The 20,403-nt window shown below is 41.9% G+C and overlaps 1 protein-coding gene across 1 annotated transcript in view; it reads left to right on the top strand.

The window, feature by feature from the left end:
- Positions 1 to 1,982: 1,982 nt before the first annotated feature.
- The window catches only part of ubl3a (ubiquitin-like 3a), a 29,264-nt gene continuing 10,843 nt past the window's right edge, over positions 1,983 to 20,403 (top strand). Inside the window, exon 1 of the mRNA XM_044041746.1 lies at positions 1,983 to 2,691. Within this exon, the coding sequence (XP_043897681.1) occupies positions 2,665 to 2,691 (27 nt within the window). The 5' untranslated portion in view covers positions 1,983 to 2,664. The remainder of the gene's footprint in view (positions 2,692 to 20,403) is intronic.

The raw sequence follows: 20,403 nt of genomic DNA, 5'->3' as shown, positions 1-20,403 counted from the left end.
GAAGAAGTTAATCACGTTTCATTTTCATGATCTGTTTGTGCCTTACGTGTGTGCTATACGTCTGTGTGTGGTCCGGTCTGAGTGAGAACCACAGTTGAGAGTCCTTAGGGGGTTTACAGAGTTGCATTGTCACTCAAAAATGTGACGCTTGTGTTTGATCACAAACCTTACAGAGAGGAGATAAGGGTCTCTCCTCAGGTGACCTGGTGGCTCATATTACACAGAGCACAAAGAAGGAAGCAAATGCATGGATGCAAGTCTGGTGATACAGAAGCAAACTCTTCACTCATGCAAAGTTGTGTGTGTCCAGTCAGTGGCTCTTTTTTATATGTATGTAATGTAATATTTTGTTTGATTATTCTATATATTAAGCAATTATCAATACATTTTGATCATGACAGTCGGGCAGTGGTTTCTGCCCTACTTGGTTCCTGAGCTGAAAATGATGTACTGGCCAAAACAAAACACAATCAAGAAATCACATTCACACCCCTCTCTCTCTTTCTCTGTGTGTGTATATGTGTGTGTCTGACTTTCCCTTTATAGTGGGGAGATTAGGTCGTTAATCCGGGAGAGAAAAAGCCACTCCTGATGCAATCCTGAAGGATTTCACTCAGCCCACCACTGAGAGGACAGACCTGCTACACATCTCAACACACACACACACACATAAGGCAGAGCATTTCACCAAGGTTAAGATATCATCTGACATATGTATTGGATACATGCTATAAATAATCCCACAATGATATTGTTTTAATATTACAAAAGTGTCATGTCCTTTCCCCCACTCTTTAGGATAAAAATACATATGTTAACCACTCACACTCAGTGGACATGTTTTATACTTGTCTTCTCTGATCACCGACCGCTTCCGATGAAACCACGTTGTTTCCATGTTAGACTGACAATGTAATAAGCGCACAGTTTGAGTTATATTGTTTATACACAAACTTCACCTATTAAGAATTACGTACAAAGGTCAAGTGTGTAAGAACAAAGAGTACAAAGTGGAACAAATGAAGGGCTCTACGGCTCACACCTACCCCCTCCCCCCACCCCCCACACTGGAGCCTGTCAGGAAACCAGGATGGCCTTCCCCATTCCAGACAGGATGTTAACACTCTCACAACTGTCTCCACTCTCAGATGCTCTCTGTCGCTTCCTCCATCATCTTGATTTGTTTTTGCATCGGTGATTAGAAGGAGGATTTTCCAGTTGAACAGTCACCAGGGGGAGACTCTGCTGCTTGTTCCTCAGTTTTAATGGAAGACTGTGGGAAAAAAAAGAACCCTACGTCTCACTTGATTTAGGACAGTACACATTAGCCTGAGGTCTTATTTGTCTCAAAGGCAAGGTTATCATAGTTTTTTGTGTTTAAAAATTAGTTAGTTTTCGTGAACTATAATAACCTTGGTTTAGAGGTCTTCTTCTTCAGTTGCAAACATACCACAGGCCAAATCAAGTGCAAGATGGCGGCCAGAGCTGAAACAATTACTCGATTACTAAATTAATCGTCAACTATATTGATAATCAATGAATCAATTTGAAGCTTTTTTCATGATTAAAACAAGATTTCGGATTAGATTTCGAATTATTTTGGTTTGGGGACAAAAACAAGACGTTCGAGAACATCATCATTTCCAGCTTTGACAAACACTGACTGACATTTTTTAACGTTTTCTGATATTTTATGGACCAAACGATTACTTGATTAATTATAAACATAATGGTTAGTTGCAGCTATAATGGTGGCCTCTGTCAGCTGGTGCATCGTAAACCTCTAAAGGCTATGAAAAATAATTGTTCGTTTATACAATGTACTTGTGGTATATTCACATGTCTGCCAATAAACGGTGCTAAATGTCACATACTGGACCATAATTAGTTAATGTAGACTGGAAGAGGCTTTATTTTGGTAACCGGAAGTGCGGCGTGGCTTCCGTTGGTGGAGTTAGCTTGCGGTTGCTTTCAGCAGGATGACAGCTGAACGGCTCGTACCCGAGCAGCAGAAGCAGCAGCACCAGCAGCAGCAACGCAGTGTGATACCGTCACAACACTCACTTTAAAGTCCCGTTTTCACGAGAAGCACCGACACCGTGCGACGCTTTTCTCCCCTTAATTCCTGGACGTGTTTTCAGCTCATTTGGAGGACTTTAACCGTAAAAACCTCGGAATACATTTAAATCTTTGTTCTTGGTTTTTTTTCTTGCCGAGTGAGAAGAGGGATCCGTGTCCGGATGTGGCAGCAGCAGTGTCGGGTCGGGTTTTTTCGCATGGCGTAGGCACCTTTTTCTGAAGCGAGATATTCTCGGTGTGTCGGGAAAAGGCCCCTCGGGTCTACATCTTATTTACAGCATTGTGCTTCCACATTGACGATTTGTGAAGGAAAAACATGAGCGACATGATTGTGCAATAGAAAAGAACAAGAAGAAGAAGAAGCAGCGCTACCAACCCTGTGTTGACTGTGGACACAGAGAAAAATACACCAGGGATCATTTTTGTTTTTGTTTCCTCCTTTAACAACAACAGCGCCGCATTTTCCAACGTTGTGAGAACTGCTGTGAAGGAGAGGAGGTAAAGAGGGAATATCCGTGTCCCTTTTCCCTGTGTGTGGTGTATGTGTGCGGTCAAATCCCTCCGTGGACCGGGTAAACCTTCGCGATGACGGGCAGCACTCCAGCGGACATGGTGAGAGTCTTTACCATCAGTATTGTCCACTCGAAACACAATTTAACACCCATTTATATCCACAGAGATTTGGCCAAATAATGAAAAATAACAAATATAAGCATACCAGAAGAGCTTCTTCCTCTTCAAAGATCCTACTTCTTGTCATGTGAGCTCTCCACAGAGTTTTTAGAACTGTTCTTAATTAATGACATAAAGGTCATAGCAAACAAACATTACATTAAGAAGACAAAGACAATGATTACAGAACAATGCATGTACAATTCATATCTTTGACAAGATCAACCACCTTCACCTGAATACAAACAGTAGTGCCAATTTTCCATTCCAGGTCTAGTGTGTCTTCAGAGGTAGTGTTTATTGGTATGAATTAAATATTCAACCCATAAGTAAGTTTTGTATAAGTGTATAAACGCTTTATAATTACAATTATTTCTTGTCTGTAGCCTTTGAATAAGCCGTTTATGTGCACATACGGCAAGGGCCCTTGCTTTATGGTGGCCGCCATCTTATGCCACCATGTTTTTTATAGTAAACTGACAATCCAACCAAAGGTGAATAGTTTTAGAAGTTAATGATTGCAAACCAAAAAAGAACAACAACCTGTCAAGTAGGCGAAGTTTCCTGACACATTTGGGAAAAGGATAGGTGAGGGGAAGAGCCGCAGTTTCACTATTCGGATGTTACTAATTCTGCAATTCTGCAAAATAATATGTGTGTTTCTCTGTCAAGCAAATATTAGGAGTGAATTCACCTTGATAAACAGTACGTGGTGCAGCATTTAATGGCAGTCACCACAGAAGAAGGACAGGAAGGTGCAATTTGATAACAGAAGAGTGCTGGTCACTACTTCCTGTCTGCTACTGCAGTGATATTTGCTTCATGCAGTAAGTTTCCTTATAATTTCACACATTATGTCCCTCTTGTTGACAGTCTCTGTGTCATTCTTCCAGGGCAGCAAAATGTGAAAGCTTGAGTGACGTTTCAGTCACGTCATTTCTGAACATTGTTCTTTGTCCACTGAATCTGATTCCATTACACTTATTTGCATTTTATACTTTTATTGATTTTCCCACCTCCCTCAAGCGTAAACCTTTTTTAAATTTGTTTCCAATTAGTTTTTGTGCACATATATCCACCGTCTGGATGAAAACCTGACAAAGCTAAACCAAGGGTGGATTAAGGCCCAGAATAATACTATTTTTTGACACTGTCAGGTCAAATTATGGTAGTAAAGTTCATTTTACTGCCATACATGGCATAGCATTGTTGTTCCCGGACAATAGTTAAGGTACTTTAAGGTGATGTTATTCCCTGGAATTCGCTACACATACTCTTTACCTCCCGATGAACTCCCATTAGTATGAAACTGTATATGAGCTCACACTTTAAATGTATATAATCCATCACAGTCATCATCAAGTCCTTGTTTAGGCCTTTGAGTCACGTTATGGGCGTCTAGTAAAACATTTTACTTTGTGAAATGTTGAGGATAATGCATTTAAAACGGGCATTTCTCTCACCCTTTCCTCCAAGTTTCTCTGCTGTGTATTTCATGTTCGCCTTTTTAATTTACGGAAACCTTCTTCATCACAGAAAGCCGTCAGGCCTGGAGGAAGCTGAAGTTTTATGTGAAGGCTAGGTGCCTCTTTGAGTGTGCACTGACTGTTAATTGCTTTGCTGCTTCCACTCCATTATGTCATACCAAGTGGTGCGTTTAAAAGAAGGCCGAACAATGACCTTTGCTCTGCAGTCGTCGTCAGTTAATTTTTACCCGTCGACCCTTTGCAAGACATGATCTTTAAATGACCTTTTATAATATATAGAATGTTGAGTTGGGTTTACTGTGTCTGAGATTTAATAATATTTCCTCTCTGTCAGTTTTATGTCATCTTTGCTACTTGTGTGTGTGTTTGTGTGTGTGTGTGGTTTCTCTAATAATACCTCCAGGTAAGGATAATCCATGCACTCCTGCATGTCTGAGCTGATCGTCTGGACAGCATGTCCATTAAGTTGCCATGATGTTGGGATGTAATGCGTCATGGAAGTTAAATGTGTTTGGGTATTTATGGCCCAGTCAAGTCAGCTTAAACATCTATGTATAGCACATCATAAGGAAATTCCATGGATTATGGACATAATCACAAGATGAACCTCTCATTTTATGATCTGTCATGACCGACCGGTAGCTAAACCCCATCATCATCATCATCAAAGTACTTGTGTTATGTCGTCATCTGTGTGCAAATATAAGGATTTCATATGAACTGCTGGCATCTGTCAATCAAAACAATATCAAAAGACAGTTTGGTGATGTCAGGAAACGGCATGGGATCATGGAAATTGTTGGTTCACCTGTGCATCAGTCAGTGACATAATGAGTCAATGATACATTTTAAAAAAAGATAAACAAAAGACAACGTACAGGTTAAGAATAGAACTTGTCCAGTCTCTCACTTTGAATAGAAATGTTCAAGGTTTTGACAAAAGCTGTAGATAATGGAGGACGGAAGTTTTAACTTCAGCGTCCACGGCTTCTGTCGCTGCAGCAAATGCCGCTCCCAAAATATTGAATTGAATCAGGAGAGGTTTGATTAATGTCAGAGGCAAAAATATGTGGTTAATGCTCTGCAACAATGTGAAATGACCATTGTGTGGGTTTGACAGTTAATTACCACAGTGTCTGTTCTGTCATTTTGTCTCCTAATTGGATCTGCGGCTCAAAAAAGAAATCAGACCATTTGTGCTATTAACAAAATAAGAGGGCGCTAGACGTTCACCTTCATCGTTCCCCACAAAACCTTTAAAAATGATTCATTTAGCAGAGTTGGATCTGGATTCATCCCAAGTGTCGAATACTCCTCCTTAAAACTGTATTGGAGACGTTGCAGCATAAGATCATCGAAGTTTGGTTCAAGCCTCCAGCTGCCCTGCTGAATTTCCTTTAAGCAACATGCTGAATCCCTGCCAGCTGGTTTATAGCTCAGCCTGATCTGTGCTCTGAGAGTCTCCCTGCAGGGGAAGCATCCCATTATTATCGCATCATTTTATGTCAGTGTCGGGCAGGAAGTTCATTTCTTGCGCGATAAAGTAACAATACTTTCTCAACTGCCAACTGTAAAGACATTTTTTAAAATGGGTTTTACTGTATGCCTTCTGGGGCTCAGCTTCATGTTATCGACATGCCAGCAGCGAAAAACATTAAATTTGAATTCTGCACATAAGTAAGATGTTTCAGCTAGAGAGTTTATCTTCATAGGAGTCACCTTCCTCTGTGGCTTCACTCTGTTTATACATCAAACTAAGTATCGTGCTCCCTATGGAAATGCAGGGGGAAATATCAGCTATCAGCGTTTAACTCAACCTGTGTGGGTGAAATCAGCAGCAGATGATTTCACTCCCCCACCCCACCCACTTGTCCCTGTCCTTTCTCATTCTGTGGAAAGAGTCAGTGTGTACACACACACACACACACACACACACACACATAGAAAGGCTGTATAGAGAGGGAGTTAGAGTAGGAGGAGAGAAGGTTGCTGGTGCCAAACATTGTGGCTGAATGAATCTGAGAGAAAAGGAGGAGGAATAGTCATGCCCCTTGAGAATGGAGGATGGGTTTTTTTTTCTACGAGAGAGAGAGAAGGATGGAGAGGGGGGCAAATTACATCGCCCTAGGCTGATCTCAGAAGTGCTGACAGGGTCAAAACTGTCTCCTTGGCAACAGAGAAATGCTTGGATCTAAAGACTGGATGCCTGTGTGTATGTGGTGGGACTAGGTCAAGGTGCAATGCAGGTATGTGTGTGTTTGTGTGTGTTTGTAACAATGAACAGATGACAGGGTTTAGCGCAGGAGAGGAGAAGAGAAAGTGAATAAAACAATCGCTTTCGATGGTTTGTCTGAGCTGAAGTGGGACAGGGACGTCCACAGATGGACACATTGGCCACATAGAGAAACCATCCACTCTCATCTACGGTTAATTTACAGTGTCCAATTTGCCTAAACCTCTGCATATTCCTGTGGGAGCAAATTCGAGAGAATCCACACACACACACACACACACACACACACACACACACACACACACAGGGAGAACATGCACACTTCATTCATGCAGAAAGGCCCTTGCCCTTGGCCCCCGACCTGGTCCCGACCCACCGGTCTTCTTCCTGCAAAGGCAAGAGTGCTAACCACTACACCAATTACACAAATTCAAATCTATAAATAAGAAAAAATGCTCTAGTGGTCTGGTTTTATTTGGGGACTGAAAACGTAGACAGGATCGACTGAACTGAAGTTGCCAAACGAGCCTTGTTTGAGAACTTCTCTGTTTGTGTTACCAGCAGCAAACTTTGCCTCTGTGCTGTGTGTGCTCTCAGTTCGATGGTTGTTGTGTTTCTGGTGCTTTGTTTTTACAGACACATCCGCTTCATACCTCATGCAGCAGCTATCGCTCAGTTGGCAGAACTCCCAACCATTTCTGGAACACTATTGTTGTGTTACTGCTCTTATTAGCCGGCTTCTCTCCTCAGTCGCATATGCTTCTATGCATCAGTAACACCTCACTTTTACTAGAAAGCAGTACGATCACGTGGCTTCTCCGCGTGGTCGGGCATTTTCAGAAGCAGTCTCCAGTCACACACTGGATCCTGACACGCCACGAAGAATCAAGCACTGTTGCCACCTATACACTTTCAGTGGGTAGTGTTCAAACACCCCATCATTTGTGCTGTGGTGAGTGTGTGTTAATTTGCAGTGGAGGTGGCAATCACAGCCCTGACTCAGCCAGACCAGGATGTTAAGTAGAGTGTATTAAAGCTGCAGGTGAAAAACTGTTGACCTGTAATTATGAGTGGGTTGGAATCTCAAATTTGTCTCAAGAAAGATGTGTTGTGTGTTCACATTCTAAATAAAAATGCAGTGTTCAGCAACAATTAATATCAATTTTGTCAAATGTATTCAAAATCACAATACTGGAGATTATCTCACATGATGATGCTACTAAACACCAGCTCTTCGCTACTCTGTGTGTTGCTACTTCTAATTCTGGTGCTTTAAAAGCAGTTTATAGTTCATTCCCACATTGTTGGGAGTCTCCTTTTGGGAGCACGGACACACACGCCCACAAAGACGTGCACAAAGGAGTCAGAGGTTGGGGTCAGAGGTCAGCTTTGTGTGGCTCCCAGATGAAAAAACAATGGGTGGGGGGGAATCCTTGCTGCTGAAAACTGCAGGCCCCGATTGCTCTTCCCACTCGAGCTTACCTCAGCATGTTTGACACTGAGTAGTGGGAGACATGGAGAGGTTGCCCTTCAGCCTCAGGCCGGAGCTGCCAACTGAATGTTGATTGACACGTTCAGAGAGAGATAGAGATGGAGAGAGAGCAAGTGAGTGAGCACACACACACACACACACACAATTGGATCCCCAACGGTGCCATTTGGATGAGACATGCCAGTGAATAATTGTGTACGTTACCCACGCCATGTGTTGAAAGTGTGAGTCACTGATCGGGATTACATCATCCTGCCTGGGTGCAAGAGTTGACGAATTGGCTCTGACGTTGTCACATGCAGGCTTCGGAGTGCCATGGAAAAAAGAGTCAAAGTTGGAACACAGATAGTCGATGAAGGTGCTCAGTCATCCAGGTCATAATCTTGTTCAGTCGCTGGCTGTGGGCGACTCAACGTCCAGTCGCCCACAGCCGACGACTGAAGAAAACACAGACAGTATCTTCGCAACCAGTTATATTTCTGTACACAAACGTGGACAATGTTCACTCTTGTGTTTTATTATCATTGGACGAATGGAAAATACCTGAAATGTTGAGCTGTGGAAGTTGTGCGTTGGCATACTTTATTGACCATTTTTGCCTTTGTCGGTGCACGTGTGTGTGTTTGTGTTTGGGCTGCAATTCAATTGTATTGATGCATGTCTACACCCCGTCAAACAGAAGTCCCACTGAGAGCCTCTGATCCATCGATTACTTATGTAACTATTTGTTTGCCATGTGCTCTTCGTTGTTGCACGTGGGTATGCACACGTGCATCCTTTTTGTTGCCATATTGTCACCCCGCTGCGCAGATTTGATCGTATATTTCACCGTCTACACTGCTGCTTTCCCCTTTCCTCTCATATTCTACACCTGACGAGTTATGGATTTAAAGTATGCCCTGTATATTTCTATGAGCGTCATAAAAGTATAATGGGGGTCATTTGAATATGTGCATGCACCAACACCGTGAACCAAAGGAAATGTGTGGGTGAAGAATATGTGGCAGTTGCAGGAGGAAGCAAAACATCATTTCACTGTTGGCAAATCGTCCTGATGCACAGCAGAACATGTGGAATCTATTGCTATTAACAAAGTTACCAAACCTTTCAGCCAAAGTCCTATTTTACAGACACTTAATCCCAAAACAAAAAACAACTCATGTTGCACACATGTAGGTGTTTGACTGTGACACTGCACAAATATGTAAAGCCAGAGACGCAATGCACAAAGAAAACCACCCAATTTGAAGCTTCTCATCGAGTCTTTTTTTAGTTTGCATTTCTGATCAGTGACCAGTGAGAAGACAAAACAACTCTGTGAGTAATCCAGAGGATGCACATGTGCATGCATGTTGGGATGAGCGCTTATTCTGCCGGAAATCCCCCTGTTTTCAGCCGTCGGTGCAGCGCTCACTGTTGGCAGGTATGGCTTTGCTCAGGCTGAGGAATGTGTGGAACGACTTCACTGTTTTGGGGACTCCCATGGTCCCGGTTCAAGGGGAAATTTCAAGCCTAAACCACTGCCTCCAGTCCTCGTCTCTCTTGAATGTGATCTGGCATCCGTTTCGTGCTGTACAAGTAGTTTATAGTGACGTCATTTTTCCACAATAGCTGTATCTCTCCTGCACGCGTCGGACACTGAACACCTCGGGACAGAAGCAAATGGAGAACACTCCTCAGCTTTTGTGCCAAGTGTTACGGAGTCGGAGCATGACTTGACATGAATGAGTAGGTGTGAGTGTGAGTAATCCCAGTTAGCCTCTGTACACTCGCAGCTCTCTTTTGAGCTACGTCCTTTGTCTTACGTATTTATGCATGCATGGATTTACATAGATAAACCAGTTCAAGAACAACCTGTTCTTCCTGCTCAGAGTGACGTGTTTGCTGTTGGCTTAGCGAGTGGATTAACACCCACTCGAGTACACTTTTGCCTCAGATACCAGCACAAACCAAAGCTGCATCTAAAGGCCATTGTTTCAGTGGTGTGCGTCGATGCTGTGCATGGTGACATTCGGTCCCTTGTGTCCCTCTGTTAACTCTTGACCAGCCAGTCTCATGTCTGTAATACTCAAAGTCAAATGTTATTCATTTAACTCACTGCAGAGATATAACTCTGGTGGTGAAACGTTAAATCCAAATATAATTTTCCTTTTTTGTTCACTCTAAAACACACCAGGTCTGTGTATAATTGTAGAAAAACAGAAATGACAATTAGAGCAGACTGAATTAAGAAACAAAAATGAGGAAGTGAAACTTGAGATGTGAAAGAGTCACAAAGTGACATGTAGATAATGAAATGAAAAGCCTGTGAAGCTTGTTTCCAAGCAGGAAACGGGGGGGATAACATTTTAACCCTAACCCTGCTCATTTAAATTATAACTTTACTTACTGTACTTCTGCACGGATATACAGTGTCAGTCGTATTTTCTGTCTCGTCAGACATTAACTGCACTAGCAGACAGCTGTTTTGATGTAGTGTCTTAACGCACTCTGGCATTCAGTGTCACAAGAAGGGAACTTTGCATAAGGTTTCACAATTTTGCTGTGCTCGTCCTTTCCATTTATGCTAAACAAAAACACTCGGCTGAAAAGAGCATTGTATTTTGATGTTCGTCTAAATGTTGAGAAGAAAGAGAGTGTGTATGTATGTGTAGGAGAGCGGTGGGAGGGTGGGGTGTTTGACTGGCTCAATAAAAGGAGTCTTTCAGCTGCACTGGAAACAATTTCCAGCTGAGGGGACATTTATATTAAAACTGTGCCTTGCCAACATAGACAGTGCGTGTGCATGTGTCCGTGCGTCAGAGTGGCCAGTTAACACGAGGCAACTCTCCCTCTCCCTGATACATTACGTGCTGCCATACTTAAATCAGTGCTTAATTCCGTCCTGATATTTGCATGTCCAGGCCCCAGAGCAGACAGTCAGACAGTCAGACAGACATTACTGACTGGGGGAATTAGTTGGTCAGTGTTGAGATTCTTTGGGTCTCAGGCAGGGCAAACGTGAGCCACAGAGCGGTCCTCCAAAGGTCAAGCCGCACCGACTGGATATTCCAACGAGATCATCTGGTCTCCAGTTGTCCCTGTCATGCCTTTGACGCAGACTTTAACTCTGCTGTGCCTGTAAATTTAGAGAGAGAATTGCTTCTTTTGTGCTTTATGTAAAATGTAAATTAAAATCCACCTTGCTCGTAACTTGTCATACTGTCACTCTAGGTTTTTTTTTATTTTTTGACAGTAGCCATCATAAAACTGTCATAACTGAGCACTGTAAATCATGAAGTAGAATTATCATGCAGTGAAAACTATATTTATTTTTCTAAATGAAGGATTATCATCTAAAATGGTCACCAAAATACTAGGTGAAGACATAAACAGCTTATTACTGCGGTGGAACACGGTGCTGTAGGTAGACACAAGACAAAAACTGTGGCAGCCTCAGGACTAAGAAAGAATCCCAACCACCGAATTGGAAAGAAGGGGCTCCTTAGCAACACAATCAATCAAGTTGTAGCGAAGCAACGGTTGCTAGGCAACACCTCAGAAACTTGTATGTCATATCTAAAAAGAACCATCTCGACCCAAAGGCTTTATCCTCATCTCGTAAACTCGGGTCAGCTTCGTGACGGAGGCTTTGAGTGATTTGAACAGTAATCCTAATTTTTCCCCTCATTAACCTTTGAACTCACAAAGACTCTTGTATGTGTATCTGTACTTGATAGTTGAGTAAAGTAATATTAGAGTAATATTGAATGATGGATGACTCAATGGGAATTGTGCGTTTAAAGTGCTATAATGATGATCTGCAAGGACATTGGAAGTGTTTCCTGCTTTTTGCAGAAAGGTTGTTGCGATATCCTAGGAAAGGACAAAAGGGAGATAGATGGTTAAGATGCCAGATAGCAGGATGCTACGGAGCTCACTGACTACGAATATCACTAATGACGTCAGCAGGGGATATGTGCGTGTGTGTGTGTTCCTATCTGAATAAGTAAGCAGTAATAAAGCTTTGGACCATGGACTGGAATGATTGAGGGCTTTCTGACTATTTTCTTTCATGTGGTTGGAAACCAAACGGCAGCAATCCGGTGACTAGATCAGTATCACGATCAGTAATATAAGCTCAGGTGTTTGCGGGTCAGCGAGGAATGGCACAAGTTTAACCGACTTAGCTCCATCAGCTGATCTTAATTGCAGTTTATAGTGCAACATGATTTATGGCTCATCAGAAACATTGAGGCTTTAGAGATGGTAGGTACAGTAATCCAACCCGGAGTTAAATCTAAAGGTCACAGTGTTGTATAAACAGGGCTTAAGCCTTGAAGCCAAAGTGAGCTCCCATTTTTCAAAATAGTCTTATCCTAAACATTTTCATTCTGGTCATGTATCCGGTGACAGAGAATCCCCTAAACATCAGCAACCTTGTCTGATGATATCATTTGTGTGCGTATTATTTTCTGCCTCGATGTGGGATAATGTTTGTCAGAGAGTCCCCTCCCCCCACAGTGTAACTGGCTTCCTCTTCTGTCTCCCCACAGAGGCTCCCTTTTTTCCTGCCAACAACCAGTGGCTGTGTCACGTCTGTGAACCGACGACAATAGAAAAACAACAAAAAAAAACCCACCAGCCATCTGATTTACATTCCTGTCTCACATACTAATAATCAATATAACCAGGACATAACAATATCATCAATATAACCAGGGCCTTCTGTGAGCTTGGTAGTTCAACGGACAACCAATACATCATGTATACAAATACATCCTTTTTTTGTAATAAAGGATAAATATTGTACAGCAACATGAAAAATGAGCTTCGAGGTGAATAAAAAAACCTCTCGGCAAAGTTATTGACATTGCCGACATCAGGAAGACAATTGTACACACACTGCATGTTGCATGCTATTGTGTGGCGTTGTCTAGTGTCTACTCTTGCCATCGAAATTAGCAACCTGGAAAACATCAGTGTCTAAGGCTTTAGTCCTTGCTGTTTTATTATAGCATGCATGTGATTTATATGGCTGTTTTGGTGTCAACGACCAGGGAACATGTTTGTTTTTGTCATCTCCAGTATTTCACATGGACATAAACCTGCATCTATAACCCAGAATAGCCCTCGGAAATGTAGTGAGTGTGCATGTTCACGTGTGTGCCTGTGAGTGTGTGTGTGTGTGTGGTAATCATACCCCTGGTATTTTCTGTCCAATGCCATCTGGTAAATTCCAGCACAGAGGACGTTTTAGCTTGCCAGCAGTCTCCGTGTGTGTGTGTGTGTGTGTGTGCAGCTCCCTCTCTCTCTCTCTCTCATACACACACACACACACACACACATGTAGACACATTTTTTCTCTGCATACACATGGCATCACATGAGTTGTGACTTCAGGGTCTTAGTGGTCTTTTCTGAAAAGGAGAAGAGGAAATGCAGTGTTGTGTGAATGCAGCTGGCATTGCTCTTCTCTTTCACTCATATTCCATCTTTGTTTGAATTTCAGCTGATACTTTGTCGCATAGTAGCTCAGGTAAATGACAGTGATGGAAGTCGTTTTGAAACCTCAGTTAGTGCAGCGTTGGAGCTGTTCTTTTTCTTATGTATTATGTTTTACTTTCAAATTGCATAAGGTAGCTGCTCTGATAAAATGTATGTAAATTTTGTAATGTAGTAAATTTTGTAGTAACTGAAACTAGTTAGACATCACATTCAAAATAACTTTCTGTTGATTGATCTTGATTAATAGCATTTTACATTTCCATGGGGCCAGCTGTGGATGCAAAAATGCATGAATTTCATTCGAAAATCCTGTGCTTGAAAAGGACAACCTGAAAGGTTATAAATCTAGCTAATCCTGACTGCAGGGTATCAACTAAACACTGCCGGGGAGACCACCTAGGGAAGAGTTTGGGGGGAGAGGGAGAGAGGGGAGGGGGCAGAGGTCATTGCAAAGTAGGTAGTTCTCTTGGGTGGGAGAAGGGGGAGGGGGGTGCGGCACAGCGTGGGGATGCTTTATTTGACATTGGGAGGAAGTCACGTCGGTGAAACACCCTGCGATAGAAGTGAAGGCGAGTGAGAGGAGGAGCAGGAGTGAGCAGACACGGCTTCCGTGAAGCAAATGGTAGGAGGAAGGAGGTAAAGGACAGGAGGTCCTTTCATCAAAGTCGTCACCAGGGATCATCAACCCTCTGTGTGGTCTCTCCTTGCACAGGCAAACATTTCGACATGTGGCACAGCAGCCTTTGAGTTGGTGTGCCACATGGTGAGTTTTTTTTGCTGACGTGGGAATCACAGGGTAACTACGCCAGCCGGTGTAGCATTGTTTTCTCACAGCAAGAAGGTCACTGGTTTGATCATGGTTCAACTGACGGCCTTGTTTGTGGCGTTTGTATGTTCTCCCCGTGTGCATGTGGGTTTCCTCTGGGTACTTCAGCTTCCTGTCATAGGTTTATTGGACTTAATTGACTGTAGGTGTGAATGTGAGAGTAAATGGTTGTTCGCCATTCGGCATGTGTCACCGCGACCCTCATGTGGAGGACTAACAAAACAAAATATTATACATTATACATGGCATACGCAGGGTTGTATGAAGGAATTTGGGGGCCCCAAGCAAAATGGACATGGAGCCACCTGGCTGCTGTCAGTGAAAGGGGCCCCCTTGAGGGGGATCCTGATAACAGTGTCATTGCACTTTACTGTATTGACTTTCTTATTGCGGCTTCAAATGCTTTGGTGTGATTGTTGGCTCAAGATGATGGTTTAGCTTGTTCGTGTCGTCCATTTTCGTGGCAAAACAACATCATTGTCATATTTTTCTGATGGATTCAAAGCTGATCAAAGGCCAAGCTGAACTCACTGCACCCTTAGTTACTAGTTACTGTCTCTTTCGGTGGTTGAAAAGTTGTTGTGTTGCCATCCGACGTGCGAACCATGTCAGTGCAAACTGCAAATAACTGTTGCTTGTGCCTTGTAATTTGGGGGAAAGCCAAACCAGTTCCACTCCCATGTAACGGAGGTGGAGTTCTTTTTTTAGGAGACAACTCAACTTTGTTTTCATTTTCAGCAATGGCTAACCACTACACTGGCATGAAGTGTACGATCAAATGTAGTGAGGACAAAACAATGGATAGAATGACCCTAAGAGACGATACTACGATCTCTCTGCCTTGACGGATCGCTCACCCCTATGTGGGGTTAATGATACAAATCTTTGCATTCATAATCTTGCACTTCGATGCCAGAAAAGAGAAGAATGAAACCATATAAGCATACTTTGCCTCCATCACACTGCTGAACAATCACTGCCTGAATGCCAAATAGTCTTTTTTTCAGAACGTTACAGAAATTCTAAATTTGGAAAGGTTTTCAGGTTCAAGTTCTTTGGCATTTCAGCCAGGAGGGTTTCTATTGAGCTGTTGATTTTCTTTGCTTTCACACAGTTTTATCTGCAGAGAGTGTGAGTGTGATCAATCCTTATCAAATCTTAGCACCACAGGTGCTTTGCCCTGTGATAAAATTCTGACTGCGAGGCCAACCAGGAAAAGAGATAATGTTACCACCTGAGTGACAATGTTTCATTAATGTTTTGGATCCACCGATGATGCATCTTTATTTAAATCTTAAATGGTTTAAATACCATGCACATTATCTGTTCTCTTGTCATTCTCTGTATCCTCTCTGGCCTTGTGTTTCACCAGGAGAGAGGGACAGACAGTCTAGACGCTGACAGAGGGTTGAGGGGAGAATCGATTGAAGCGCACAAGAGCAATTTCACGTCTCCTCCCACAGCTTCAAATGCAGAGCCTCAGCAGTCCAACTGACCCTTGCTACCCTTTAGAATTTTGTGTGCAGCCACAAATATTTGTGTGTTAATGTATGCGCAAAAGTGTGTAAATGTAAAATACCTTAGGGACAATGGAAAATCAAAAAAGCTTAGTGGCTTTCATTGCGTCAGTCATCTTCACGGTTTCTCTTGTCTCTTCTCTGTCTCTCTGACCTTCGCTGTTTCCTCCTTCAATCCTCTTTGAGACTCTCTCTCTCTCTCTCTCCCGCTCTGTTCCCTCTCTCGCTCTCATTTCCTCCCTTGCTCCCTTGGGCTCGCCTCGAGGATTGTCAGCATTTCCTCTGTCGTCCTATCACATCAGGGCCCATCATCACTATTGTGGTGTCTGTACGACATCAGCGCTGTTGGATAAAGTCTTTGTTATGTCTTTTAATGGTTTGATCTGTTCACTTTTTTTTCCAACTTTTTGTCTCGTCATATCACACTAAACTAAAAAAAAAAATAACGTCAATCTCTTACACATGGAAATTATTATCCACATGGAAATGGACTGAACCGAAAGTAGCATATTGGTTGTCCTCATGAAAACACAGTGGCGTTTTGAGATTTTCACACTCTTAAGACCCGTTTTTTATTTTTTTTATTTTTTTTATTTTTAGGTCTCCCAAATTGCTGTGTCTGTGTTGATAAAATTTGGATTTGATAAAAAAGTTGTGGATTCACCTAGATTTGCTTCTTTGAATAGCTGTTTACAAAGCTTTTTACCTGGTGCTCACTTTCTCATGCCACTCTCCTGGCTTTCTTTCCCTGTATTTAATAAAGATGTTACTATTTACTATACTTCAGACAGATAGACAGTGAAACACTGGATATGTATTTATTGGTATTTTTGATTTAAGGACAGCAGAGCTTGATGTATTTAACCATCAACTGTTAAAAAACTCATAAACACAGGGGGGGAAAACTAAGTGACTTCCCCTCTTTGTTTTTGGACCTTTATCAAAATCCCTCACTGCTTTTGTTGACTGTCTGTATGCGCTCATCTAAAAGGGCAAGAACTGAGGTTCTCCCTGACATAATAAGTCTGATGTACACATTTTTCAATGAGCTGACCAATTTGAATATGAAGAGATACGTTCCATGCTTGCAGCAACGTGTAGGGGAGAGTGTTTGCCGTTAATCAAAGCAGCTAATTACTCATGGGAAATTAACTTTACAGTTGGCAGAGCACGGCCACTGCGTTCTTTAATTAACAGTAACTTGCTGTGTGCTAATATGTTTGTTTTTGTGTTGAGAAATGAGATGGTGGGTAGAGGTGTGTGGCGAAATACCTGTGGTTACTTTTTGGCCCACACAAGCATATGATATTCTGAGCCACTGTAAGTGGGATGTGTTTTTAAATCTCGCACCACCATCGGCAGCAATGGTCTACTGTAACGCTGGGCTGCACTTTTGTCCAAGGTTAGATGAACCAAAGTTTGTTTTATTCAATGATGTTGAAGCAGATGATGTCTGTTTACGTTTGTCTGCAATGTGCATTGGTATTGCAGACCGCTTTATTGACTGTGCAAACAGAAACACTGCAATGAAATTTTTGCAAAAACATCCAATACGTATATGGTGTGCATTGAATAGAAACTAGTGAAGTGAAGGCCCTACTACACTCGAACAGATTTAAAATCACCCATAATTTAATCGAATATATGTGTTTTGATAAGTTTAATAAGTTTTTCTGATATTCTTTTTCAGAAACACATGTCTCTCAACCTGACTGGGATCGAGGGCGGTTCTTTTTTTATTTGGGGCATTTAAAACCCTTGTTTAAAGTACATCGTATTGAAAAACACCATAATATGCTTAAAAACACTTAATTTTAATGACAATTAACACAATGAAAACTTAGTCTGAAAACCATGTATTTCAGACTTATTCAATCACATTTTAAAACTAGTAGTACTACTAAAATAAGTGTACAATATAAAAAAAGCTGAATTTGGAATCAAAACCCTGGAATTTAAGACAGCGTATGGTATAATATGCCAGTTTACAGAGAGTTGGGGGTATTCAGTGCACACCATGTCTCTTCACCAAAGCAGGGGGTTTAGAGTCTCCCTCAGGAACCTTAGGCTTGCATCTCCAAAATGCTGTCGCTGCCGCAGCTGACCCTGTCATATGATACATTAATAGAAAGTGACAGCCCTACTTTCCAGGGTTCAAAATGTTGAAGACAGATTGCTGTTGCAGTGTGTGTGCGTGTGTGTGTTTGAACACCTGTTTCGTCAGTCACACAACTGAATCAGCGGTGTGCCATGAAGGACTTAAGAAAGTGAGAGTCAGACTGATCCGCCGATATTGTTATGACATTTGAATTCATTTCAGTATAAATTTAAAGATAAGTAACCTTAGCTTAGCGAAAGCATCAAGACTGGCAGCAGTAGGAAAAGAGTAGAAGTAAAGAGGGTCTGTTCATACTTGAAAAATCACATTTCCAGTTCCATAGAAGCATCTCAATTTGTTATATCCCTCCTGCATGGTAGGCTAAGCTCAACACCTGCTCAAGGGAAATGAGAGTGGTGTAGTATTCTCATCTAATGCCCTAACCATGGTAGGCACCCAAAACATTTGGCTATTAAATTGGAAAGATCAAAGTCTTGGCAAGAAAGTGAGTAAGTGTTCTCTAACTCTGACCTACTGCTGTAACTCACCAGTGTCCAAAAAGAATAAATCATGATTCTTATTCTCAATTATTTAAACTAGAATTAAAACCTCCAAATCGATTTAAACCCTCCCTCCTAGAGGCTGTTTATTTTCAAAAGAGCTGCATCCTTACAGCGTTGTAGAACTGAATGAAGGTTTCACTTTTTCAGGTCATACCCAGGTTAGTTGTTTTTCTTGGATTTGCTTGTGTTTACATTGCCTTTTTTAAACATAATATTTGCACTTTATTGTGCAAAATGAGTAAATATAAAGCAGACGTTGGAGATGAAGTCAAAGTGGTAGCAGCTTATTCAGCCTTCTGTTGGTGCCAATATTGGCTAACATCAGTATGATGCAAATAATAAACTTGCATCCCCATCATCTCCATACCTTTCTTTCAGTTTAACGTCACTCAGTAATTCCTCACAAAGCTCCCTTTGCACGTGAGCCACGTGCACTAGTTTAGTTCTATTTTGGCACGTTATTTCATTTGGCCTGGTGCCGCTGAGCAGCCATTTTGAAAACGTGGAAAAAAAGAAGCGAGACTAAGGAGTTGAGGCAGGGAGTGGCAGGAGACGGCTGACTGACACGTAAGGAAAACCTGCATCACCCTCTCGTAACAGCTCTGATCACATAGACGGAGCGGGAGAAGGAACGTGTGATCAAACGCACTTACCTGGTATCTGTCAGGAGAGTGAAATGCAGCCCTGGGCCTGTGTGTGTATGAGAGAGAGAGTTGAGCGTGGAAGATACTCAGTGGGGAGATGACATGAAAGGGAGCGCTACATGTTTTGGGAGAGTGGAGAAGCAGCTGAAGGATTAAAGGGTTATCAGCATTTAAACAGGGAGAAGGGGGGAGGGGGTGATGAATAGAGGAGATGGGAAGCAGAGAGCTGTCAGGTACAGTGCCCACTGGCATGGTGCTGTAACAGCTGATCGTTTCCGTGACAGGAAAGAGCAGGAATGGCTGTGATGAGGACGTCAGCATATCAAAGGATAGGACTTTTTGAATGGCAGTACAAATGGACCAGGTCTTGGAAAGACGTGTGAGGTCTGATGGGGCGGTTGAAAGGTGATTGAGAGCAACTTTGAGAAGGAGAGAGACTTCCAACTGCTGCAGTTAAATAATGACGGCAGGGTTGAAATATTTAACAGGTATACTCTAGTATTTCAAACAGGAACAGAAGGCTTGATGACACTGTGAAGAACGGAAACATTCATTTGAAAATGCTATTAGACTTGTAATGTATGGCCATTAGAAGCCTGTGCCACAGGAAGCCAACGAGCGGCACCAGAAACTGCAGAGAGGTCTGTGGTTCAAGCATCTCCTACAGTAGACACTCACTTTAATGATTAATGACTGTAATTGAGTTCACTGGGGAGAAGGTCAGGTGCTTTATGTTCACTGACCGGGCTGCTTCTGCAGAGGCGAGGAGCCATAGGCGAAGGAAGTCCTTCTGGGCTTTGATTCCAGGCAGCAACACACGGAATCTTGCTTTGAAAATGTAAAAATAATTCAACATTTCAACCAGGGCTGATTTTAGATTGAAGATGAAAGTATTTATTATTATTTAAATCATTTAGTAGAAACAAACATACAGTGCATGTGCCACATGAAACAAGTATGTATATGTGTATATATATATATATATATTTGTATATGTGTATATATGTGTGTGTATATATATATATATATATATTTGTATATGTGTATATATGTGTGTGTATATATATATATATTTATACCTGATAATTATGTTAAATGATTTAAATCAAATGAAACACAATTTGCAATGATACCAAAAATACAAAGACCAGCGCATGAACTGACATGAAAGTGTAACTGCTAATAGAAATGGTCTCATTTTACTAGGTATATGATGACGCTGTACTTGAACACAGTGTACATTTACATCGAAACATTCGTGTCTAACAGATTTGGATTTGTTGTAGAAATCCTCAAGAAAGGTTG

The sequence above is a fragment of the Solea senegalensis genome, linkage group LG13 (assembly GCF_019176455.1).
Source record: "Solea senegalensis isolate Sse05_10M linkage group LG13, IFAPA_SoseM_1, whole genome shotgun sequence".
Taxonomy (NCBI): domain Eukaryota; kingdom Metazoa; phylum Chordata; class Actinopteri; order Pleuronectiformes; family Soleidae; genus Solea; species Solea senegalensis.
The sequence above is the reverse complement of the archived record's forward strand: the minus strand, read 5'-3'. Positions and strand labels throughout refer to the sequence as shown.